This window comes from Ambystoma mexicanum, chromosome 13 (genome assembly GCF_040938575.1).
Source record: "Ambystoma mexicanum isolate Mex_15411 chromosome 13, UKY_AmexF1_1, whole genome shotgun sequence".
NCBI lineage: Eukaryota > Metazoa > Chordata > Amphibia > Caudata > Ambystomatidae > Ambystoma > Ambystoma mexicanum.
Genome location: NC_090938.1, coordinates 626,733,459 through 626,760,149, shown reverse-complemented (window position 1 = coordinate 626,760,149; position 26,691 = coordinate 626,733,459). Strand labels below are relative to the sequence as shown.

The 26,691-nt window shown below is 44.3% G+C and overlaps 1 protein-coding gene across 1 annotated transcript; it reads right to left on the bottom strand.

The window, feature by feature from the left end:
- Positions 1-930: 930 nt before the first annotated feature.
- Positions 931-26,687, bottom strand: LOC138521594 (keratin, type I cytoskeletal 47 kDa-like). The gene is made up of 7 exons (XM_069634541.1): positions 25,745-26,687; positions 21,616-21,698; positions 18,110-18,266; positions 16,059-16,220; positions 15,187-15,312; positions 9,201-9,415; positions 931-2,712 (listed from the first exon to the last, which is right to left on the bottom strand). The coding sequence occupies exons 1-7, from the start codon at positions 26,549-26,551 to the stop codon at positions 2,208-2,210; spliced, it is 2,055 nt and encodes a 684-aa protein (XP_069490642.1). The 5' UTR covers positions 26,552-26,687; the 3' UTR covers positions 931-2,207.
- Positions 26,688-26,691: the final 4 nt, after the last annotated feature.

Genomic DNA, 26,691 nt, shown 5'->3' with positions numbered 1-26,691 from the left:
AATCGCCAGCAGGTCATCTTTCCAGGGCAGATTCAATGATGGACTCTCAATGAGGGAAGCCAAGGTGTGGCAGTGGTTTGCTAAACACTTTGAATCAGAAAAAGGGATGAGTAGCGGTATGGGAGAATTTAGATATGGTACCTGCTATAATGAGAATGTTAATTTACATCTACGGAAATAAAGCATTATTGGAGGCAGCAATACCACCATATAAGATCAGTGCCTCAAACCCCACACTTAAAACTGGAGTTGGCCTTCTCCGAGACATTGTAAAGAAACCTTGTCCTCTCAATTCTAAACTCCAGAGGGGACTTTATAGAGAATATCTTTTGCATCTTGATATAGTGACAAAGTGAACCAGGCAGCTATGTAGGTTTTAGCTCCAAATGATCTACATTAGATATTTGGATGCCTTTCTATTATAAGTATAGATAGGGAGACCCGACAGTACAATGGAGTCATGGATTATCATGTTTCTAGTCCTTTTCTTTTGAAAGGCATTGCAAACGTTTACGGTCAATTGATGGGATGCAAGACAATGACTCACAGAGGCATTCATTTGGTAGGTGGCATTTCACTGCAGGAAACACAGTATTGAGTAATATGGAGTCGTACGGTCACCCTACATATGGCACAACAAATATTGAGATTCAGAGATATGCAGAATTTTATTCCATTTTGGTAAGTAATACATTTCGAAACCTCTAAGCATTGCTGTAGGTATCCATTGATTGTAACAAAGATTTTTTATTCAAGGTATTTTTACTGAAATTTCTTTACAGACAAAATACCGCATTTCTTTTTAAATATATATTTATATGGGTCTGGCGTAAGGGGTTAAACAGGTGGGCAGGAGTTAAACACATGAGGACACGGGAGGATTTGGGGGAGAGCTCACCAAAATAATCTTCGATAAAATCACATAGACCATTGTATGCGCATAAAGATTCATTTATTAAATTGGAATTTAGAACAAAAAGTCCAAAAGACCAGTTAGCAAATTAGCAATGACACAAGAAATCAACAATTGGAGTTCACAGACACATTTTGAACAATTTAAACATTGAAAAGGCAAATCTCCTGCTGCATATATGTATGGCAATAACTAAAGAAATACATTTAGCTGAAGGTTCTTTTCCTTTATAAGTCAAGAATAAAAGCAATTGTATTACAGGATTATCCTGTCTCCAAATTGTAGACAATTTTACACACTCCATTCCTTTTTTTGTAACTAAGTAATTGGTGTAATTTGGTAATGGGAGCTCTGTCTCCAATGGTAGGATGGGCACTTGGGGAGTTTAAGGGAGCTCTATGGAAGTACACTTCAGTTATTAGGGCTGTCACCACTAATAACTCTAGTTTTTAAGACCCGCAAACATTCGGGGGCATCTGAGGCTGTAGGAGAAAATCCCTGAAGTTTGCATTTACCATAAAGTACTCGTATCTTTGAATCTCCTTCACTAAAATACTCTCCCAGTATTCAAGGCTCTTACACTAAAGTGTCCCAGTGTTTTAAGGTGAACTTCTCCGGTACCCGGGGTCTTATGAGAACCTACTCTGGTGTCAGGGACTCTTATAGTGAAGAATTCCTTATGTGGGGTTTTTATGGTTAAGTGTGTATCTGGGGCACTCATGGTAAAACTCCCCAGTTTTCTTACCCTAAAGTACCTAGAATATGTGGTTCTTACAATGACATATTCCATCATCTGATCGAAGCGTCTTAGTAAATTAGTCCTACCTTGGTTTCACTCTTGGTGAAGTGCTATGGTATTGTTGTCTTATTTACACTAGTACTTCCTTAATTGGGGGACTCTTAATGAAGAAGATTGCATTGAGAACATTTTATGATCAGTCTTCTTTACAATAGGCATTGTTATTGGATCGCTCTACTATGCTAAATATTAGAAGTGTAATACCTGGGTGTTTCAGTGAAGTAACCGAGTATAATTGGCCATATTAGTAAAACAACTTGCTTTTCACGTTTCTTGGGCTAATTTGGTTTACCTTATTTGTGTATTAGTCTGTTTTGGGGAGGAACCGGGGACATTGCGAATGCATGTATACAACTTCAGTATCTGAGTCTGTTTTGGTAATGTTCTAGGTGTGCTGGGATATTTTGCTGTAGTTTAATATTGGGGTTACTTTTAGATAGGCATTGTGGGGTCTGCACCAGTGGAATCTCTGTGAAATTAAAGGATTTTTATGGATTACCAGAAGGCTCGGCCCCCTCTTTTAGCCTCCATTGAGGACGAAGCGGACCTTGACTGGGAACCACCAGACATTGAAGCCATTCCGGAGGAATATCGGGACTGTGATTGTGAGCCTGACTGGGATGTCCCTCCAGAAGAGAATCTGGCTTGAGAGCTCGACATCCCAGAGGAGGACTTGGAGACCTCCATCGATGAGTTTGCAGACATGGACATGGATTGCCCAACTTCCATCACCATAGCCTCAGACGATGATGAGCTGGACTGCGACGCGTCCATTACCAAAGCACCCCCAGAAGACTTGGCCTGGGCAACACCGGCTGAGTACGACTTAGACTGTGAGCCACCAAAGGAGACAACGCCAGAAGAAAATTTGGATTGTGACTCTTCCAGTGAAACCGACCCAGACTGGGACGCCGACATGGACTCGCTCACAGACAGGGAAGATGACATTGATGCCTCTCCGGCAGAGGACTCCTGTGAGTTCTCAATTGACACGCCTCCCCTGCAAGAAAAACACATGTACACCACTTGTTAGATCACTTTGTAGAATACAAACTCCCTTGAGACCCAACCAATCACAAACCTCCTTCACTTATAGTTGACTTGTGACTCTGTTCTCTATACATTGTTCCTAATATTGTGTGTTATACATCATCAGAAATAATAAAAATAAAGCAATAATGTAATGTTATTGGGGATCATTCGTAGTGCCATTCCCATTTAGCCTGTGCAGTCCTTCTCAAAATGTGCAATTTTGACATCACTGCTGGATATGTCTTACTTTTAGCAGCAGGAAAAAGAATTTCCTCTGAATTTTATTAGCTCCTTATCCTCTTTGTCACACCAGCCCTTACTTTAATGTGGTGTGCCCACATTACAAGATAGGCAGCCCCTCACTTTAGCTAAACACAAATTCAACTGAAGCCTGTGTACTGAAAGCCATGGCAGGCCACCTCGCCCACAGTTACTCCTGGCTTTTGGCTGTCTCACAATTTATCTCATGAATATTTATGAGGGGTATGCTGAAAACCCAACATGGATCCAACCCTCGAGGCCGGGAGTTGGACAACCCTGCACTAGAGAGACACCCAACAGGCCGCTGGCATTGCCATACTCTTAATTCATAGCAGAAGCTGCAGATGCACATATGAGCCATGTAAGTAAAATGTTTCTCAAGGCAGAGCACACAGCAGCTCCTGGGTCTCTGCTGAGCTTGGTCCTGGTGTGTTTGCAAATGTCTGTAAAATCCTTACCTTGATGTCATCTCTGGCCTTTCAAAAGAGTTTCAAGCTTCAGGGAGGTAATGCTGTGCTAGCAATAGTGCCCCAGGCACTATGATGGGTTGAGCAGAAGGGCTATGTGTCTTGGAGTGCAGGAGGACAGCGGGCAGGTCTGCAACTCTAGGAGTATCCTGATTGTGCTAATATAACATGCATTCCAGTGCCTGGACCACCTCTGCTGCCACTAGAGACTTCCGGAACAGATGGTCAGGGAGGATCATCAGGGCTTGTCCCATACCGCAAGCCATGGCTGGTGGATGTAGCACTGTCTGAACAGCATTCAAACAGACCTCATTATGAGTTCAGCAGTGTTTTTTGGCAGTAATGGAATTTCCACCGCTTTTATTGTACCAACCAATTCCAAGTTTGACCTTGAAGTGAAGGATTTACTTCCAATATGATGGAGATAAATCCTCAATTTTAGGCACAGAAATTGGTGGATTTACTGCGTGGTTTTATCAATAAGGGTATATCCACCAAAAAAAACATGACCCCCCCCCACTCCAGTTAACTGGGGGCCGAGAGGGACCTGATTCGTTGGAGTTCTGGCAATGTATAATTTCCTAACACCCTGAAAGACATGTGTTTGGAGGCAAGGTCTTAGTTATGGGGTCTCCTACGTTGCAGTTGAGCATGCATCCCCTTCTGATGTTGAAGCACTGAGCATCTCTGCTTGCTCTTCCAATATTTGCAGTGTGTTCAGGTGTGCAGATTTGCTTGCCTGTGATTAAGGTGAGTGCGCTTTACTCAGCTGTGCTCGCTTGTCTAATTTCTTGTTGTACTTGCTCTCTCATGATACATAAGGGGGCATTGAGATTTGAATCCCGTACGCCACCTCTGACAGCCTTTGTGTGGGTGGCGACCCACTTACAAAATGCACAATGAGGGCCATCGGGCTTGTGTTATCGGGGTGCTCTGGGGATCCCTCTCCCTTTTCAGTATTTTAGCAGAGCTGGGGGTGCAAAGTCTCTGGGACTGGCTACCTTTAGGCTATGCTACTAGGTATCTCCAGCCCCACCTAGTAAAGCAGGCTGGCTTGCAGCTCATTATTTAATATCTTCGCTTGGCCCAGCTGATTTGATTTTTCTCGGTTTAGGTCTCCAGCTCCTTAGAATGCCATCTTGGGGGGACCCAAGGTTGCTTTATCTCTCCATCTGCCATTGTTCTAATAATAGACAATGAATGCCTTTGGCGAAACAACCCGTAATGCACCCATTCATGTTGGTTCTGTGCAGCCAGGTGGGTGCGGGCCTGCTCCGTGCTTGGGTGCGAGTTTGCCTGAGAATACCAGGTGCTGGATGCTTTGAAGTAGAAAAGAGTTCTCAGCATACTGTCTCTGATTTTGTCATTGTGTCCCCTATTTTTTTGTGATGAGGGTGACTTCCTTCCCAGGGAGATTAAGGGAACTTTTTTTTGCAGTCCCGCCATTAGCTTCATCTGGTAAAAACGGGTTTGCAGGTCTTGGTTTGGTGCCTGGGAGGGTTTTCTTGCACGATTGCTGACAGAAGACAGTGTTACATGGCGCTATCACTATGATATGTGTGTGGTTATGTGGTTTTCAGGGCTCCTGTGCTTTCAGAAGAGTCTCCAATGGGGTTCCACTGCTGGAATAATGATCTTTCTAAGAAATCTACAAGAAGACCTTTTCATTTTCCCAGTTTCTCATGTTCAGACCGCCTCCTTTGAGTTGCTGGGTTTAGACTGGATGTATACTGCTTCTTGGTAAAGCCAAACCTTCAACCCAGTGCCAGGTTTTCCTCCAGGATCATTGGCCTTCTAGCAGGAAGGGTTTGGGGATGCCTATCGACACCTTGTTTGGAGTGAGGCATTGGATACAAGATAGCTCTTGTATTAATCAGTGAGATCCATTACATTATCCCTGGGCCAGCAGGATAGTACAGGGGCAAAGCGTTTGACTTGGAAGCAAGACAATGCAGAGCAACACCGGTATGCATAACCTGCGCTTTGCGCTTAGAGACTGGTCTATTGTATTAAGTGTGTTATAAAAGATTAAGTAATGAATCCTTACAGGGGTTGCCAAGAACTTTCCTAGCCACCTAATTTACTCAGATCAGGAGCCTCAAGAAGTAATTGTTGTTTGTCAGTTTGTATATATATTGTATGAAATAATATTGTAATTTTCTGAAATAAGCTTGAATTGACTTGAGTAAATCCGCACAACATCTTTTCTGCTATTAATTAGATGCGTTGTTCAATATTAATGTCGATAGGCAGTTGTTCTCTCTCACTCTCTTCTCTTAGTAATTAGATATTGGGAAGCAAACTTATTGCTTTGAGGTCTTTCCGTAGCCCTTTTCTGGTATACCATGCATTATATGGGTGGTCTTCAAACTGGGGGGGCTGGCCCTAACTGGGGAGTGCTGGAAGATATTATGAGTTTGGGGGGCAAAACTTCATGAATTCATTCATTCATTCATTCATTTTGTCATTTATCATAGCGCCTTTCACCATAATTATGGTCTCAACATGCTGTTGGTTGAACACTCTTGGATGGACAAAGCTCTTCTAAAAGTGATTACGGTGAATACTTTCAATAGGAAAAGTAAGCTGTTCTGGCATTTGGGTGTAGGGGGCTCATTAGAAATAGGTTTGGACACCACTGCATTTGATGCCTCTTTTCATTTGGCAGTGTGGTAGTGGCAGATTTCAATATTGAAATCCAGTCTACGGAGGTGGGTAGGTGAGCTTGTCATGCAATGAGTCCGGCTTGGATGCTTCCTGGAAGGGGCATGTTTTTCTATTCAGGCCACGTGTCATCGAGCTGGAGTTCAGTTTCACCGTGGGCTTTCCTCTTCAAGTCCACTGGTGGACGTGTACTCCCGATTCCCTCCGGTCCATGTGTGACCTGCCGTCACGTGTTCCGGTTCCAGTGGGGCATTTCCCCTTCCTCATCTCTGCAGGTAGGGGACTGAGTGCTGTTGAGTTGGGTTACAATAATACTTTGCATCAGCCGGCTGGAGACTACAGTCTGTGTCGTGCTGAGTGTGCTTGGTTTCTTGTTGTTTGTAGGGTGCTCCTCCTAACACTCCTGTTCCGGCCACTCCCTGTGTCTGGTTTCAGTTTACCGGCAATCATTTCTCCCGGGGTGTAGCCTCAATCCATGTGCAGGGACTGTGGCTTGTGACTCTGAGTTTGCTTCTCTTTGTTTTTCACTCATTAATGTGGGGAGAGGGTTACTACAAGAGAGAACATTTGAAGGAAGCGCTTCTCCATTCGTGTAGTGGGTGAGAGGTTTCCATCCACTGGAGAGTAGAGTACACGTGGTCTGCTAAAGTCTGACGTTCCACCAGAGAATGTATTCCTCCTGAGTCTTCCTCTGGCTTTTCAGATTGACCTTATTGTCCTGGTCTGGGAGGCCTAACAGAGTTACTTTAAGAAATAAATAAAGAATAAACCCTAAATAAGCAAATTGCTGCAATCACAAAGACAAGTGATTTCCTTTATAGAAAAATCAGTCATCTTCTGCCCTATGTAACCTTTACTCATGTAGTAATGGTAACTAATTCATGTGTTTCCCCTAGACTGGACAACAACAAAAGTATTTGCCTGGGACTGCCAAACATCACGATCACCAGACACAGGGCATTCATAAAATGTCAGCTAGATCCTTGACGATACTCAAGAAATTTGATCACGTGTCTCCGGCACTACAGAGACTGCACTGGTAACCAATACAAATGCAAATCATGTTCAAATGTCCTTGCATTGCCTTCAAAAGCTTGAAATCCCCCATAGACGTGGCAATGAAGGGTCTCTTCCCCCTAAACGCATCAAGTCCGCTGGATCTGACACATTATCAGAACTGCCCTCGTATATGTTATTCATAGCAACTAGGGTGGTAGTAGGGCTTTATCCATTGGATTCTTTCAGTTTTCCAAATGGTTGGAAGAACGGGTTCCAAGAGGTAGGTTTCATTCATTTGAGTGTCGTAAGATATCTATAGCCGGTAAAATAGCTATGTGGGTTGAGCGCTCACTGCTGTGATGTGTGTGTGATCTGTAAGTGTTCGGATCTTGGTAAGGACAACACAGCCTTTCATCCTTCTGAGGTCGATAAATGAATACCAAGACAGGTTGGGTGATATTGTATGTATATTTGTTCTATATAAAGCGCTTAAGCATAAGTGCTATATAATAACACATCATTTTCATTTGGCCTTGGACGTTTGCTTGCATTTACAGTAGTATGGTCCTATACACACTTATATTAACGATACATATGGTGACTAATTATTGTATTACAGTGATATTGTAACCATATTTTAGATAGTGTACCTAGGAACAATGCTACGTGATGCCACTTCCTTTTTTGTCAAAGGGTGAAAGGTTGTGTTCCATTGCTTCCCGTGATGTCATTTCGGGGTGGGGTTCAAATGACATCACTTCTGGTGATGTCATCAGAGATCAAGGGTCGTGTGACATCACTTCCGCTACCCCAAGCATTTTGGTGAAATGACGTCCCTGGCAGAACACCCAACTAGGCTGAGAGAAGGTGAATATTTTTCAAATAATGGATTTGAATGGGGTGGAGGGTTTCAGTGAGGCTGGGTCCCTTTTTGGGTGTAATGTTTCCTTGATGTGTGAACATTGGTGACACCTTTCCTGAGCCGGCTAACATGTAATCCTGCCAAGCGGCAATCGTGGTAATCTGATGTGAGCTGATTTAAGAAGATTTTCATTGAAAAAACTTCACCTCAGTTTCAAATCTCAGTTTCAAATCTCAAAGTGAGCAAACATTGGATTGAATGAGAGCGGCTATGAACATTTATAAATTATTATGTGTAAGTGAGAAAATGGAACACAAGAAAGACATGCCCTTCCACTCAAAACGTATTGGGCCTCATTACGGGTTCGGCGGTGTGGCCAAAAACAGTGGTAATGCAGTGTTAAAATAGTTACCACTGCATCGCCTCCACATTACCACACCACTGAACTACGTGTTTGGAGGTTAAGCAGAGGACAAACCTCCAGCAGAATGCTGGAGGTAATTCCTTGCTTTACAACCAAAGAAATTCCAAATCGGCAGAATTACCGCCATTGGTAATTCTGCCAAAATCCCCATGGAGTCCATGGACTCCTATAAATGGGGACTGACACTGCCTACCACCACCTGTAATCCAGCAGTAATCCCGCCAGACCAAGTGGTGGTAACAGTGAATCCGTTTGGTGGTATCTCATTGGATTTACCACCCATTGGGCCTCATTCCGAGATTGGAGGTAGTCATGGCGCTATTTGCACCATGATTGCCTCCAATAACGGTACTGGCACTGGTCTCGTTCAATGGGGACTTACCGGTATAGACTGACCTTTGCAGGTCGGGTAAGTCCCCATTGAAAAAAACATTCCCCATTCCCATTTGAGCCCCCATAGGGCTCAATGGGAAGGGGGAAGTAGCTAATAACGGTACCTTATTGGCTCTGATTTCCCTTAACGGGTCCCGTCTATAACGCCTGGCCAGACCAGGCATTAAAGGAGGGAGCCGCTAAGGGAACTCGTAGTAGGGCGGTAAGGGATTACCGGCACCGGTCTCCTTACAGGTGCCCGGTATCCCTTACCGCCCCACTCGGAATGAGGCCCATTGTTTTGAATTAAGTCTTTTAACTGTTAGCTGAGGTTTGGGGAGAAGAAGCAATGTGCATAAACCCGTAATTAGCCTTAATATTCCCTGTAACCCTGCGCATGTTCTTACCCTTCTTCGTCTAGCAGGCGGCGGTACGTCTCAATCTCCATTTCCAGTCGCACTTTGATGTCGAGGAGCTGCTGGTACTCAGACCGCTGGCGCTCCATGTCGCCCCGCACCTGCCCCAGCTGTTCCTCTGTGGTGGAGATGATCAGCTGGATCTGCATCAGCTGCACCCCATAGCGGTTTTCTGTCTCAATCAATGAGTCTTCGATGGATTTTTTCTGGGAGTCGATAAAAGACCCATGTTAGCCAGTGACGTGCATATGGATAGATTGCATAGCATACAAAATGGAAAATAGAGGGAAAAGACCAACACAAGCAAAACCAACAATGTTTGTGTACACCCTGATGGCCCTCCCACATAAACAAATTAACCAAAAGGTGTAAGGACCCAATGGCAGTGCGGTGACACTGAGAAGTAGGGCTGTGTGAATGAGTTTGGTTTGACTTCACAGAAAATTTATATCAAATTAAATTAAAAATTAAGAAAAAATACAACTATTTTGACGAACAGGAAAATTGGGGTTAATTTACTGGCAGATTTGGTTCTGTTTTTCAGAATTAGAGACTGATTCTCAATTATTGCAAATTATTTAACAAGACAAAAATTGGCCTCATTATAAATTTGCCTGTCTGGAATTAAAGTGCTGATAATAAGATCGACCAGCTAGAGGTATATCAGGCAGCCCAGTGGCAAAAAAAAAAACAGCCCGGTTTATCGGTACTACTATTATCAGTGCCGGTAATACAGACATTCCCTCTAAGGAGTCCTACGGACTCCATGTAATGGGGAATTCATTATGGTTGCCATCACATTTAATCTGCTGATAATACCGGCAGATCAGGTAATGGAAATACTGTTTGCCGGTTTTCCTGGTGGTATTGCCACCAGGACACCGGCAAACATGGAATGAGGCTGAATCACTATTCTAAGCCAATAACTGAATGTTTTTTAAAATTTAAATTCTTTTTTCTAAGAAATGCTGATTTGAGCAAATTGGCTAAAAAGCAGATTTTCACCAAATTGGTTTCTAATTTTTAAAAACCCTCTTTTTTGATGAGGATGGTGATTGTGTGCTGGAAAGCACGTGAATAACACTATATGGGCCTCATTACGAGGTAGGTGGTAAGGGATTCCCGGCACCGGTAAGGGCACCGGTGCTGGTAATCCCTTACTGCCCTACTACGAGGTCCCTTATCAGGTCCCTCCGCCAAATGCCTGGTTTTACCAGGCGTTAAGGAAGGGACCTGCTAAGGGACTTCTGAGCTAATAACGGTACCGTTATTAGCTCCTTCCCCATTCCCATTGAGCCCTATGGGGGCTCAAATGGGAATGGGGAGTGGTTCCCGGGATGGGAACTTACCGGGTCCACCAAGGTTGGAATGACCAGGTAAGTCCCTATTCCGGGAACACGGACCGGAATACGGTAAGGGGGTAGCCATGGCGCTAATAGAGCCATGTTTTACTGCGTACCGTGTAATGAGGCCCTATGTCTGCTAAGTGAATTTCATGATTAAAACGTACAAATGAACTTGTGGGTGAATATAATTTGCCCATCACTAATGCATAGTCTGTGGGACGAGAAACATCAGGGCAGGTTAAGGGCAGCACTACTGCCCAATTTCTATTGTGTACATTGGCCTACTTGTTTTCTGAAATGCTGCAATTCAGAAGGTGCTGTCATGTGAAATAGTCCAGTTTCAGCAGCATTATCTTTTGGGTGGATAAGGCAAGCAACTGAACTCCCTGTGTTTCTGCTTGCAATCTCTATTGTCTACACTGCAATCGCTGTGATTTCACTGACCATCGGTTTGCAACCTGCAGCTCTCCAGATGTTTTGCGCTACAACTCCCATGATCCCTTACCATTAAGCAAGCTGACCGGGGATGATATGAGTTGTAGTCCAGAACATCTGGAGAGCCACAGATTGCAGGCTCCTCCATTAGACCAATCCGACTGCTGACGTGGGATTCTGACGTGAGGGAAGCCTTCACTTTGAAGGTTTAAGTTCTGTGGCAGGGCCGGCTTTGCCTTTTATCCGTCTGAGGTTGATAAATCAACTACCATCAAAACGAACTAATCAAAACTGTGATTAAAACAATTAGAAGCTGGTTGACCTACATAGATATCTTGAGTTGACCAGATTTAATGGAAAAGAGAAAAACTTATAATTCAGGGAATGTGGAAATTCATAATCAGCTTATCTCGGCTGTTCCCATTGATGTCCCCCATAATGCCATGCCCCTCATACTGCCATTTTGAATGTCACTGTGAATCCCTTCTCTTATAATATGTGTTCAATGGCTTTGCAAAGGGAATGCGCCAAATTAAGCTGCTCATGACTTCCCTCATCGGCTGAATTTTAAGTGTTCTGTTGCATTAAATCTGGTCAGCTTAACTGCACTTTAAAGTTTTTTCAGTGAATTCCAAGTATTTTTTTATCCATATTTCTTTTACGGGAACCTAGCCACGGTCTTTGGTCATGTCCACATCTATATGTTGCCCCAATATGTTTCTTCTGCACCCTATAGGTGGCCATGGCCTTTGGCCGGGGCCACAATACATATATTTTAGGCACACTAGCCAGAGGCTTCTGCCCTGGCCACTATGCACGGCCTTCGACCGTGCCCACTGTATATTTTAAAACACTACTGGGACACTAGCCATGGTCTTTGGTGGTGCACACTGTACATGTTCCCTCAACATGTTTCCTTTGGACCCACTAGGTGGCCACTGCCACATGATTCAAACCATTATTAATGGCTTTTAAATGTGATTACGAATTGTTCCAAAAATGTCAAGTTTGGGGTGGTACATGACAATCCCTTGGTTTTGAAAATGTCATCCAAATCCATCCAGCAAGTCAAAAGTTATTAGCCTCTCTGACCTTCTTTGTTGCAGGGCACCAATACGATATAAAGGTGTTTAGGCGCAGGGGGCACCCTGATCTTGGGAGAGTATGTGGATACGAATAGACTATCATTTGAAGCCATTATATTCTGACAATCCAATTTTAGTTGATTGAGGACAGGAAATGGTGGAGGACGTCCAAGAGACCAGAGAAGGCAAAGCATTTGGAGTGCGGAAGATATTGGTTGACTACAGCAACCAGAATTCCCTGAGGCCATAACTGGTACTAACCATTAACACCTGAACAGACTGCTACCTGAAGACAGCAAGAGGTATGAAAGCGCTTGGAGGAGAAGATCTACTGGACTGTGGAAAGGTTAGGTGTGCTTGCTCATTATAGCACCCTTGGTGACTACTGACTCCATCTTTATTTACTGAAGACGGACGTGTTTTCCTTTCCACCCAACTCTTCGGACAAGTTCTACCTGGAGCATTTCACTACTAAGCATTTTCAGAAGCGTGACCCAGGTGCGCTCTACCTTTTTCTTTCTACTTGGCTGCATTGTTACACAGCGTACGAAGTTCAATAGGTTTGGAAAAGTAGCCTTCTACGGACTGCACTCCGTTCTTTAATCTATACTGGGGTGATACTATCAACTCACCTCCATCCTGCCCTGAGGAAGGCTCTGACTACTGATGCCAGTTTGGCATGCCGAAACGTGATTTATATATATGTTGTTCCCTTTAGGAACAAACTTTTGATTCTTTCCCACACGTTGGCAGATTAAATATACAAACTCAGCTAAAATAATATTCTTTTTACATACCTACCAGGGTAATTTTTTATACACCCTGGTAGGCCTTATGTTGCAGGAACTATGGGTAGCCTGTAATAATTGTTTTATCTTGATGTGATTAATATGTTATCCCTTCTTTTGCACTTGATATATTTGTGATGAATGTTCTGTTTTTCTTTATTTTTTCAATTGCTCTATTCTACTTATTTTTTGCTTTAGAAATTGTGTAAAATCTCAAAAAAAACTATGCTTTCAACAATAAATGTATGGTTAGCACTTCTCAGACTGCTCCCTTGGTGTATCCCCAGTGATTTGCCTCGCAAACACTAGCCTTTAAATTACTATGGAGATTTAATTTGAATGTCGGACAGAATCTAGGACTGTCTCGAGTGTGAGTACCCATTGTCGGGTTTTGTAAATTCAACCCAATTTTAAGGCAGTCCAAAGCAGTATAGGCTATATATGGGTACATGATACTAACATGTTAACACTAGGGTGAATGTCGTGAAAAATGCATTGAGCACCAGCTCCAGTGTGCAATATGTACTTTTTGATTCAAGCATACATCTCTTTTATCACAAACATATATAATTGTCAAATATAAAGATCTGTGATCATTCCTATGTCGCAAAATGCTCTTTGATTTTATGCAAAACAAACTGTAAACCTCACTGGTGTTATGTGCCTTCTTCCCCTTGCTTATACAGCTATTTCAAAAGAGTAAAATAAGACAGTACTATTCTGTCCCTCTTGGAATGATGCATTTATATCAGAAAATAATGTTGGCTTTCATAATGTGCCTTGCTCAGTAAATAAGTGTAATGTTTTTATCATGAATAAACCGAGTACTGGAAGTGATCCTTAGAAGTTAACATTGCAACATTATAAAAAAAGGGTTTACAATCTAAGCACAATTTAAAACATGTTTTTTAATAGCTCCTTTTTAAAATAAAAAACAGCTTTCAGCAACTCAAGATAGATTTTTTGGCCTGTGGTTGTGTAGCTGATTGACCAGCTGTCAACAACAGCTGGGGTGGCTTTAACAAAAACGTCCCTGACAATACAGCTCTTTTCCACACAGAAAAAAACAGAGGGGGTCATTACGAGTTTGGAGGTAGCAAACCCGGGACCGGGTCCAGTCTCACTGAATGGGGACTTACCGGGACATTCCGACCTGTGCGGACCCGGTAAGTCCCCATTCAGTGAACCATTCCCCATTCCCATTTGAGCCCCCATAGTGATCAATGGCAATGGGGAAGGCGCTAATAACAGGCCCACAAATTGCGGGCCTGTTATTAGCTCCAAGGTCCCTTAACTGGTCGGTCAGACCAGCCGTTCCTTCTGGGACCCGCTAACGGACCTCGGAATAGGGCGGTAAGGGTTTACCGGCACCGGCATCTTACCGGTGCCCGTAAACCCTTACCGCCCAACTCGGAATGTCCCCTAGAGTTGCAGAGAGAGAGAGAGAAAAAAAGAGAAAGAGAGAGAGAAAGACTGAAATAGAGATAAAGAGAAAAGGAGTTCAGAAAGAGAGAAAGATAGATCTGCGTATTATACACCAGGAACAGGTCGTCATTTGAATTCACAGTTCATTGGTAGGTGGCCGATTCTAGTCTTTAGTAAAGATTATCTAAAAAGAAAAGAGTGGTCTTCCATTGAAACAAAAGTTGGGGTCTTAATGCATGTAGTGCCACTTCTACCTCTATAGTTTTCATGGTATAGCACCACTGAATATTTCACTAAATCCTATTCTTTGTACCTTAACATTAGCCTCTCCGAAGGAGCTACACGCCTTCTAGCAAGGGCTAAAAATGTGCTCATCACTGACTCTGACCATGAATTTTGCATGACGTTTTTTTAGCTGTGATCCTAGAAGCCAAAGAAAAGAGTCCTTAAGACCCAGAGGACTTAAAAATGTGAACCAGGCAAGGAAAACTCCCAGCAGGGCTCTCCAACTCCACGCCTAGAGGGCCGGCAACCTGGCACACTTTCAGGATATCTCGCATTAATAGTCACAAGAACAAATTTGCATATATTTAGAATCATAGTATGCAAATGTATCTCACAAATATTAATGAGGGATATCCTCTAAACCCACCTGGATTCCATCCCTCGAGGCCTGGAGTTGGATAACCCTGGTTTAACATAAACTGATGATAAACACATTGCGCGGGCAAAACATGAGTCTAACATGGTCATACCGAGGAATTCACTACCATCCTGGCATGCACACAAAAGCTGACCAACTGGAAAGTACCTAAACGCAAGAGTGATAGAAGACATGCACAGGTAGGCTGTTAGGTTTTGCCATAGACCTAGTGTGCGCCACTAGCCATGCCCATACCATAGCCAGCTGAGACTGCATCTCGGTCTCCACACTCTGAGCCAGGCGCCTTTGCTCGGACACTTCCGTGGTGGTTGTCTGCACCTCTTCCACACCCTTGGTCATCTCCCTTTTTAATTCCATGCTCTAAGGGTAGGAAGAAAAGAGCGCCACAATTAGCGAACAAAGACAAAATGACCCAACCTTTACTTCAACAGAAATTCTGGCAGCAGGCCTCATTCTATTTGTGCAATCAATGTTCTCCTTTTCTTATTTTCTAAATTCTTTTTTATTTCTGCCTCTCCTTTGTGAATTGTTTTACATTTTCCCTCTTGCTTCATCATTTACATTTGTGTAACTGTTTTGCTAGCCTCCTTAATTACATATATTTCCTTCCGTAACTTTTTGTGTTCTGAAATTCTTTCTCGCTTACTCCCTTATTTCTCCGTTGCATCTTCCTCCACATCTTCATACACTCACACACTTATGTCCTCCCATTCTTTCATCCAACACGTCTCCACTTTTTCAATTCTTTCACTCTTTCCTTACATCCTCCTTTGCTCCTTCCCATCTTTCTTTAGTACTGCATTCTATAATATTTATGAATTTCTTTCTTTCTTCCTAGTTTTAATTCCTTACTCCCTCTTTCCTCACTTTAAATTCCTATACTCCTTTCCTTCCTGCACCCTTCCTTTGTCCCTCCTTTATTTCTTCAATATGTTGACTCATTTATCTTTTCCATAACTCCTTTACTTGCTCTTTCCATTGTCCATTATTTTTTTCATTTTATCTTTTCCTCCCTCTCATATTCCTTCTTTCCCTCCTATTCTTCCATATTCCTTGGGAAAGAGTCACAAATGAAGAGAAAAGTACATTAGAGCCATCCCTTTTACCTTCTGGATAAACCACTGCTCAGCTTCCATGCGGTTCCTTTCAGTGAGGGCCTCGTAGTCGGTCCTCATGTCTTTCAGGCGCTTGGTCAGTGCCACTCCAGGGGCAGCGTCTATCTCCACGTTGACTTGCCCGGCCGCCTGTCCCTGGAGAGCCTGCAGCTCCTATAACCACAATAAGTAAATACAAATGAAAGTCTGGACTATATGTAGAAACTAAGCGAAGGCTCTTAAGCTCACCCCAAGACACCATGAGGCAAGTGGATTGAGTTAGTGAGTTAGTGATGCATCATTGGGTACTCAGCAACCATCTGTATTTATCCAGAAGATCAGCCTTTTTAACTGCCAAAATATGACAAAATAAGTGCCATATCAATATTCATTATTAGTGGTAAGAGGCATTGTATAGGTCTTTCAGATATGGAAAAATCTCATTGGTGGACAATGAAAACAAATACGACTAGACAAAGTCCTTCAAGTCAATAAAGCAGCCTCTGGCATAGGGTGTGCCTTCGTTTTTTTTTTAGTTTTTTTTTTTAGCAAAGTCAATACTCTGATGCTCTAAATCTATAACGTTGGGGATTTCCTGCAAGCCTGAAGATACAGTTATCCTGGTTTAAACCACAATTGCTGTCCAACATATGATTCCCTCTGCCAAGCCTAGCCTCCCAGCAGTATTTCTTACAATCTGCCTTGAAGTCAATCTGCAGCTTTGCCTCGACCCAGGAAGAGCCTTCTTGAAGACGCAATTCACATAGCTGTTAGTTTTGTAAAGACCTTGAAAGTCGTCTCTACTAAGACGGTTTCTTTTGGTGCGTCATATCACTGCTTCTCATTGTTCTCTCTCTCTGACATGTGAAAGTGCGTGGATGCCAAGAAAGCAGAAGAAACCTGTAAGGATCTGTCTTCTCCTGCATCCTAGTGGAATCTGGAGTAAGTGTTATGAGTGACATTGGAATGTTACTGGATGGAATGTTTGTGTATGACTGGTGTTCTCTGGAGGGGAGTTGAAGATGTAAGCCTGAGAGAGAGGATGCCGGTGCTTGCCTATGTGAACTGGAATCTACTATCTGATTCATATGACTCTAGAAACTGGATGTTATGCTTGGCAACATAATAAAGAAGTCACTCATCCATACCATGATGTCAGAGTCATTCTACCTGAACCCAGATTTCCACATAACCCCTTCAAAACTCGCTTATGGACATAAATTTGCCTTCTATCCAGAAGCACACCAAAGAAACGTCTCACGTGCTGTAGGGTGGCACAAACTTTGCTTCTCTACAAAATGTATTTCCTCTCCTAAATCCCTATAGGTGAGTAGTGTCTTTCATTGAGATGGTGGTGCCATCAAACTGGCTCCTGCCCATATTCTCACGCAATAGGGATTGGGGTTGAAACACAGAGGAAGGAAGGTTCGAGGGAGAAAAGATCAAACATAATTTTTCGAAATAACCTTTGGTCTTTTCTCCCCTGAACATTTATGACTTGGCCCACACCCCTAGCCACACCCCCACCCACACCCCTACCCTTACCCCACTACTTACCTTTCTCCCAACTCGCTGGGTCCTGCCATGCCTGTTTCCTTTCACTTTTGTGATTGGGAACCAGTGTCGCAGGGTGCTTTCCCTTTTTAATTCATTTTTTTTTTGGGGGGGGGGACAGCGGCAGAGGTGTCCCCCCGCTCACAATATAGTGAGCAGGGGTGCGGGAGACACCCCTGCAGCCCTTTTTTTGGGATTGCTGCAGGGGACACCCCCACAGCCCCCGCTCACAATACAGCCCCCAGTTCCGAATGCGTTATTTGGTCGAATCTTTCAGCCCTTCGGATTTTTTGAACAGCCACAATTTGGCCAAATCATGCATTCAGTATTTTTTCAGAAGCCCGCAATTTCACACATACACCAATTATTGGGTGAAGCTCATGAATTTCTGAGCTTAGAGCCAGCCAATTGAAATATACAATCTTGACGACTAAGTAAGCAATTGACTTGTATTTGTTGGCAGCCGAGCCTTAGAGGTCCTGATGGACCACAGCAGTCGTATACTGTACCTCCTCATGGTTCGTCTTGAGGTAGGTCAGCTCCTCGGTCATAGTCTCAATCTGGACCTCCAGTTCCGCCCTGGACATGTTCTGCTCTTCCAAGACCCTTTTCAGGCCACTGATGTCAGCCTCTATTGACTGGCGGAAATAGAGCTCATTCTCGTACCTGCCCAAAAAACAAGAACGAAGACGCTATCATGGAAGAGCAATTAAGCAGAACGTGGTACAACCCTAATTCCACACTCCAGGAATTTTATGGGACCTGTGCAAAGGAATGAAAGTGATTTGAAGATCAGGCAGCTTTTGGTTGTATGAAGATGCTCTTTCCTTAACATGCTCTTCTCCTTGGATATCAGATGGTTTCTTCATCAGCAGCTGCACGCATACCTTTCTAAAGAGTCTTGCTTGGTAACATGGTGTGGTAGTTACTCTCCCATGTTATTCCTCATTTTTGCCGTTTCCCAAAAGAAATTGTATGTGGTTTGCTTCTTTCTCCCTTGTTTTGTCCAATGTATCCTAGTGCAGCGTTTCCCAACCTTTAAGTAAGTGCCTCGACAGTCATTTTGTCACCCAATGCTACCCCTTCTAAACTAAGATACTTTCTTTACCACTGCTCCCATGCACCCCCCTCTGACTACCCGCTTCACCCAGCTAACATCTGTGATCTGTAGCTTTGGTTGCTTGTATGTACGGCCTGCATATACCCCACCACAACTAGCCGGGAAAGAGTGAACCATTGTGCATACGGGATGCACTAAGGAAGTCACAAATAAGGGTGCAAGGGTATCCGAATCACTAGGATGTATAGGTACCACGTAGCGGGGGACAGTATTTCTTGTATTTACTGTCTCACTCAACAATGTAAGCCTTTAAACATTTAAGTGGGTAGCAAAATCCATCCCTTCATCATCTTCCTTCCCATAAACCCCTTACTCCAAGAGTCTCATTACGTGTGTGGCTGTGTGGTTAAATAGTGGCGGCACAGTGTTTGTCCCCCCCAACCCCAACGTTTGTGGCACACCGTCTTGTCCCACTCATTTGGCAGGAGCCCCTTTCATTGAGATGTCATGTCCACCCCAATATGTTCAGCCAAGCTACTCCACCGCTTTCTGCGATGTCCCGTAGGGAGGCAGAGCCCATGATGTACGTGCCACAGGGAGTGAAAGGCTCTGAGTCACGTTTTCAAGAGAAGTGGTGGTGCATGTGGACACTTTGGAACAGAGTGAGGCTAGTCATTTCTAGTATGTCTCATGGGGAGATGGGCCATGCAGGCTATTTTCCATAAGGATGCACGGCCTGTAGATTACTTTCCATGGAGGGAGATGGCCATGTTAGGTATTTGCAAAAGAGTTTCATAATCTGAGTGTGGATTATTTGTGAGAGAAGGGTCCTGTGCATTGTTTCTCATGGCGAGAGGACCTTTAATTTCCAATGGTGTATGGGGGTTCCAAATGAAATATGTCAGATAGTGGGTAGTGCTCTCCCTGGAATATCGATGATAGAGTCAACTGCCCCCGGCGGTGCTCTCAGTGAACTATCCCTGAAAGTAGACAGTGTTCTCTGTGGACCATTCCTGGATAGTGTTCAATGTCCTCTATGGACTACGCCTCATAGTGGCCAGTGCTCGGCATGAACTGTGCTTGATGGTGAGGAGTGTTCTTCATGAACTATGCTTGATGGAGGGGAGTGATCTCCATGAACTATGCTTGATAGTGGGGAGTAGTCTCCATGAACTATGCTTGAAAGTGGGGAGTAGTCTCCATGAACTATGCTTGATGGTGGGGAGTACTCTCCATGAACTATGCTTGATGGTGGGGAGTGCTAGTCATGAACTATGCTTGATAGTGGGAAGTGTTCTTCATGAACTATGATTGATAGTGGGGAGTGCTCTTCATGAACTATGCTTGATGGTGGGGAGTGCTCTCTATGACATATGCTTGACAGTGGGGAGTGGTCTCCATGGACTATGCCCGATAGAGGTCAATGCTCTTAGTGGACTATGCCTGATAGTGGGGTGTGCCCTCATTTTACTGTGCACAATATTGGGAAGTGGTCTCCCTGTATATGCCTGATAATACTGAATGTTTTCTTTTGATTATGCCTGATAGTGGGGAGTGCTCTCCATGGATTATGCATGATAGTGGAGAGTGCTCTCCATGAACAATGCTTGATAGTGAGGGGTGCTCTCCATGGACTATGCACAATAGTGGGAAGTGTTTTGTGGGACTATGTCTGATACTGGTGAATGCTGTCTGTGGATCATGCTTGATAGTGGGAAGTGCTCTCCATGAACTATGCCTGACCGTTGGAATTGTTCTCTGTGGATTTTGCCTGATTGAGGCAAATTCTCTCTGTGTGCTATGCTTGATAGTGGGGTGTGCTTTCCGTGACTATGCATGATGGTGGTGTGTGCCCTCTGTGTACTGTATCTGATAGTGAGGTATGCTCACCAGGGATGATGTCATTAAGCGGAACATTGTTCCGCTGATGGATATGTCTGATAGGGAGAGATCGATCTTTGGACCGTATTTCAGAGGTAGAGTTTTTTTCCTTTACCCCATGATGCCGAGGGCCTTCTGAGAGTAAAGCACAACAAGAAGGGCGGGCATGTCTTGTGTCACATAAGAGAACGTGTGTGCTTGTCTATGACCCATAGGGCATTGCGAGACAGATTCCGGAGAGTCTGTCTCAAATGAGGGGTTGTGAATCCCTATGGAATATGACATCCAGGCCCGGAGACAGCTGAGGAGATGGTCCTATAAGTAGGGCTGGGTCTTGTGAACTATGTACCCTGAGATGGGATTATATTTGTAGACTATGGCCCTTTAGGAGGGATGGTCTCGCTATACTTATCCCATAAGGAGAGGTGAACACAATTGACTGTGCTGAATAAAATGTTTCATGCAGAGACAACCCCTTTCAGGTACCACTGTTCTGCAAAAGGGGCTTACTTTAAATGCTGACATGTCTCTTTTTTACCCTAGTCTCCTACAAGTAGAAGAACATTCCTAGAAGTGGCATCATTCTGCCACCATCAACCCCACTCACACACGTACCACCACCCGCCATCCGATTGTCACACACACACCACCCACCACCCCACTCACACAACCACCTGCCACCCTATTCCCACACACACCACCCGCCACCCCCTCACACCACCACCTGCCACCCCATTCACACACAAACCACCTGCCACCCTCACACCACCACCTGCCACCCCATTCCCACACACACCACCCGCCACTCCACCCCACTCACACCACCACTTGCCACCCCATTCCCACACACACCAACCGACAACCCACCACACCACCACCTGCCACCCCATTCACACACACACTACCAGCCACCCCCTCCCACCACCATCTGCCACCCCAACCCCACACACACCACCTACCACCCTCCTCACACCACCACCTGCCACCCCTTCACACACACACACCACCTGCCACCCTCTTCACACCACCACCTGCCACCCCATTCCCATACACACCACGCGCGACCCCACTCACTTGAGCCTGAAGTCATCGGCTGCCAGTCTGGCATTGTCGATTTGCAGGACCATCCGTGCATTGTCCACAGAGGGTGACTTTATCTGCAAGACAGCGCATCACAAACCCTTTTATTGTTGTGCTGTTTACAATGGAAAGTGAATGAATGAATACAATAATGAATGAACGAATGAATGAACACAGGTATTGTTTTCCAGCTCCCCAGGGGGACATGCTTCTCGGTGCTGATCCGAGCACAGTTGCACGCTCTTCCCAGCAGTCTCCCAGGCTGACTTTTTATTTTATTTCACACAGGCGTATCAGAGGCCCAAGGCAGAAGAGAGAATGTTTAGGGCAGCAACCATTATTGTGTCTGCAGCAGGTGTTACAAAAATAACTCTTTCACTCACTCATTTCAGGTGGGATCGGCTTCCCTCATATAGCACCAAAACTCTGGAACACACTCCCCAATGCACTTAGAGCCGAGACCTCCCTCCCAGCGTTCAGGAAAGCTCTTAAAACCACACTATTCAACTAACACATCCCTTTCCTCTCCCAACCCCTCCCCTACCTTCTCCCCTCCTCACGACGGTGCCCTGCTTGTTGTAACTAAGATTGCTTTTGTAACTAAGTATATTGTCTTGTAACAGCACTACGATGCCTACGGGCTGCTGTGCGTTTTATAAATGTTTATAAATAGATAGGAACTTGGGAGAAAAAATGTATTTAAAAACATTAAGTGCACAGATGGAACCATTTTAACGAAGGGCAGGGCGCTGCATTATACATTTCAAATTCATGTAATCTGTGTTAAAGTATTGTGTGTACCGCTTTAAAAAAAAGAAGCAAAAGAAAATATAAAAACACATACAGTCTGTTGTTTATTGATAACAAACTGAATACAGGGACTTTTAGGAGTGTGGAGTCCCCCATGACTACCCTCTCTTTCCCAGCAGAATGGCCCTTTGCCACCCTATCACACGGGAAGCAGAATTCAAACTGTTTGGTGAGACGTTGTATATAGCCTTATAGGCAAAAGGAGTCATTATCACGGGATAAAGACATTCTTTCAAGTTATGGCCCGGAGAGAAGCAGAGGACCATCATTTAGGGTCAGGTCATGATCCCGAGCGATAATGACCCCTCCAGCTATTATCCTATACTGGTATACCAACAAAGGTCTTGCAGTTTACCAGTGACTAAAGTACACACAAAGTATTAGTACATTACACGTGGATTTGTTTTGCTATAACGAAATAAGTACGTTTTCTTTATAAAGTAATCATTTGAATTCTAAATAAGTTGAACAAACAGTTTCAGCATGAGCTTACATTAGCTTCAATATTAAGGTGAATGTTGTTTTCTTTACAAAAGATGCATGTTGTAGCTTGTATTCCCAAAGAGGAGCATCTTTTGAAAGAAATCTTGCTTAGACAATGCACTGCTCTATCTGGACATGAACGCAGACATACGCTTTCTGTTGTTTCCCTGGCTGCTTCTGAAGTGGCAGTATCTGGAATGGAGTCCATATCAGTAGTTATTGACTGCATTCTGATCCAATGTCTCAGAGAAGAGATGGGTCTTTAACTCCATACAGAACTTAATCAGGCAGGGGGGCACATGTGTGAGTTGGAGGGATGAAGGCAGGGCAAGCATGTCTGTTTGAGCAGTAGCTGCACTACAGTAGCAGGAATAGGTTGTTCTTAAATACGGTAAAACAGAAACGTTGATGTCATAATCAAAACAAGCCAAGCTTCATCATGTTTGGCAGCCAAGGGTATTTTTCTCTGGTACATTGAAAACTGGAGTGCATTGGACATACTAAACAGAACTGCAGAAACCCCCTCAGTAAACATCTGCTCTTCTGTTCATCCCACTGGGAATAAATAGGGTTTGAGAACCACGGCTAATAATAGAAAGGGGGTGTTAAAATGTATGTATGCGATGCAGGAGTTGCCTACCTACCCACGTGGACCACGTACCCACCTAGAGTGATACAGTGGCCCAAAGGAGTCCCTGCAGAGGAATCCTAGTTCTTAATGTCTATACCCACAATTAGTGCTGAGAAGGTGCAGCTGGCCAGCAAAGCACAAAGATACGAGTGTTCAACTAATTGTTTAGCGGTGATGCTAGCAAACCAATAACTGCAGCGCAACGGGCCCAAAGTCTGTTCCCATGTACTGTAAGCTCGTCTTGGATGGCACTTCTCTGCAAAGTAGCTTTGGTGGTGGATGATGGGCACCTCCAGCCTGGACTCATGAACACTCCAGGTTTTCACCTGTCACACATGGCATCCCCCTTTTTCTTGTAAATCCACTACCAAAGATAGCACTCCTTCCGGAGTCAGATCACTGCTTGCAAACCTGGTGCACACGGAACGAAACAGGAAACAGGCCATCTCTTGCTACTCCCCTGCCTTCTGGCACACCACCCTGGCGGCAAACAGACGCCCAGCCATGCTCTTGCAGTTCCAGAAGTTAACCAAGACATTACTCCTCAATCAGTGCCCATGTGCCGCCTAGGCTCCTTGTTGTGTTTTATAAAACCCAAATACAAACAGTGTGTATTTCATAGACATGCAGCTCGTTTTAGACTAAGATGGGGCTGTCGCTTTCTTTCACACTCTCGTGGAATATATATAAAACCAACCTGTACCATTTCCTCTATCATTAACAACATATTCTGATGTCAAATAAAAATACAGACCCCTAACGTATTACTCTTCTCTTCTTTGGATCCCTAGGGCTCCTAACTTGGACTAAGGTTAGGACGTCGTCTTCCTCAGAGCTCCTGAGAGAAATGGCTCTGCGTAATGCAACATCGTTGATGGAACGTCGAGCAGTGACACCATCACTCCTCTGTCTCTTTTAGTTGTGGCTAAAAGGCGGTGCTGAAAGCATTGTCTAGAAACTGAAAATATTGGCATGGGAAGTGAAGATACGAGGGAGGCGGGATGGGAAGAGGGACACACAGCCTGTAGGAGTTGTTTGGCTTTTTACTCACCCACTGACGACACTTTGCCAGGTTTGTTCCTATGGCTATTCCCACCTACCCATCCAAAACAACCTCTGCAAGATATCTTTGAGCTAACTGTGGGCTCTTGAGAGAATACAATGGTATTTCTAAACAGTCTTCTGAAAGGTAATGGCTTAATTCCAGTGGTAAACCACTGCCTAACCTGGTGTTATAAAAATGTCTTCATTAAGTGTGCCTTCAGCCTTTTACTTTATAAGCAATATGAGTGTCCTTGCATATGTTCCTTGAACTAAATTCATGTTAAAAACACGCTTTGGCACAACCAACATTTTTTTTTTTTTGCCTGGATAGACCATAGGCATTTACCAGGCACTGCATTAATACCGTATTCCGGCTGTTGCCATTTTCTGACAGGTGGTATCATCACAGTAGTGCCTGAAAATGCATATCCCAAATCTTTGGCTTCACCAATGCTGTGGAGGGATGGCTAATGCTGTCTCACATTACTTGAATGGGAAAATCAGAAATTCAAATTCATAAATGCATGTTCAGTGGCTATTTTACTGCCATTGCTTGGAATTTCATAAATCATGTCACCCATACCTTGGTTGGCAACTAATGCCCTTTGAACTTGATGACCTTTGGGAAGAAGCTTAGGCATTACCATTAAAGGGTTGGTCAGTAACCATCAAAGGTTCTCACACATTGTATTCCCAAAATATGGCCATGTCCAAGTAGAACACGAAGCCGCGTGCTGGCTTTGCCTCTACCTTGTTACCCTTCTTGCATAGTAGGATGTGCAATATTATATCTGAATTTCCACCTAGACTAGATTACAATGAGGTGACAGATATTGATGTTATTTTTGTTTATTTTAGTGTCTTTTTCTTTTATGTTGTATGTTATCCAATAGTCAGGATAATATTTTTGTATATACCTTTGAACCCCTTAAAAGGTTTTGTTATACTATTCTAAATTCACCGCCAAACTCACCCACAGTGTCTCATAATTTCATGACCAGAGGTATTGTAATGGAAACAAGAAAATAATAAAGTTGGATAGCACCTTAAAAACAATAAAACAAATAAAACAAAACAATACACTCAGGACAGCATGTGGTCAATTCCGTGGAAACAGCTGTTGTGTGCTTGTTGGGCGCTAGCACCGTTACTTACCTTGCTCCTCAGGTCATTAATGGTCTCAAAGAACTTGTTGTGGTCATGGTCAGGGCTGATGGTGCCGGAAGTGATCTGCTTTGCATACCAATCCCGGATTTTGATCTCAAGGTCAGCATTGGCCGTCTCCAGAGCACGCACCTTCTCAAGGTAGGAAGACAGGCGGTCATTTAGGTTCTGCATGGTTTGCTTTTCATTGCCTGGAAAAAGGCCTTCAGGTCCACCAAAATCCCCAGGGAAACCTGTGCCTGGCCCCCCGAAAAAGACACCGCCACCACCCACTGGTCCCTGGAAACCTGTGTCATAGCCGTCTCTTGGACCTGCGCCCAAGCTGCCCCCTTGCATTGGCACAATTCTACCTCCAGTGACCGGCCCACTCCTAAAACCTCCCCCAAGGGCACCCCCAAACCCTGCTGCCTGACCACTTGCAAAACTTACTACCTGGCCACCACCATACCCTGCTCCTCCTCCTCCCTGACCAACACCAAACCCTCCTCCCTGGCCACCAGCAAAACCTCCACCCTGGCCAACCCCAAAACTGCTCACGCTCCTTCCGTACCCCACACCCGCTAAGCTGCCGCCTCCACTATTCATGGCGTAGTTGCTGGCAATGCTTTGGGCATAGTTCCCGCTGCCACCGCCACCCAGGGTAAAGCCACTACCGCCTTGCCGGAAGCTCAGGGATGAGCCGCCGCTCAAGCTGCCCCCAAACCCTCCACCGCCACCTTCATATTTCTGAGCGGATATCCTGCTGTAACCGCCATCCCGCTGAACCGACATGGCTCTGGAATATTGCTGCGTCATCATTGCGGGTGGCAGGAGGTCCTGCCTCTCAAAGAACTGTCACAGATTGCAGAGTCCTGCTCATGCCTTCCACTTTATATATGAAAGTAGAGGGGTGTTTCAGTGCAGCACGCCCTCCCCCATGTTCTCATCACAAAAATGGT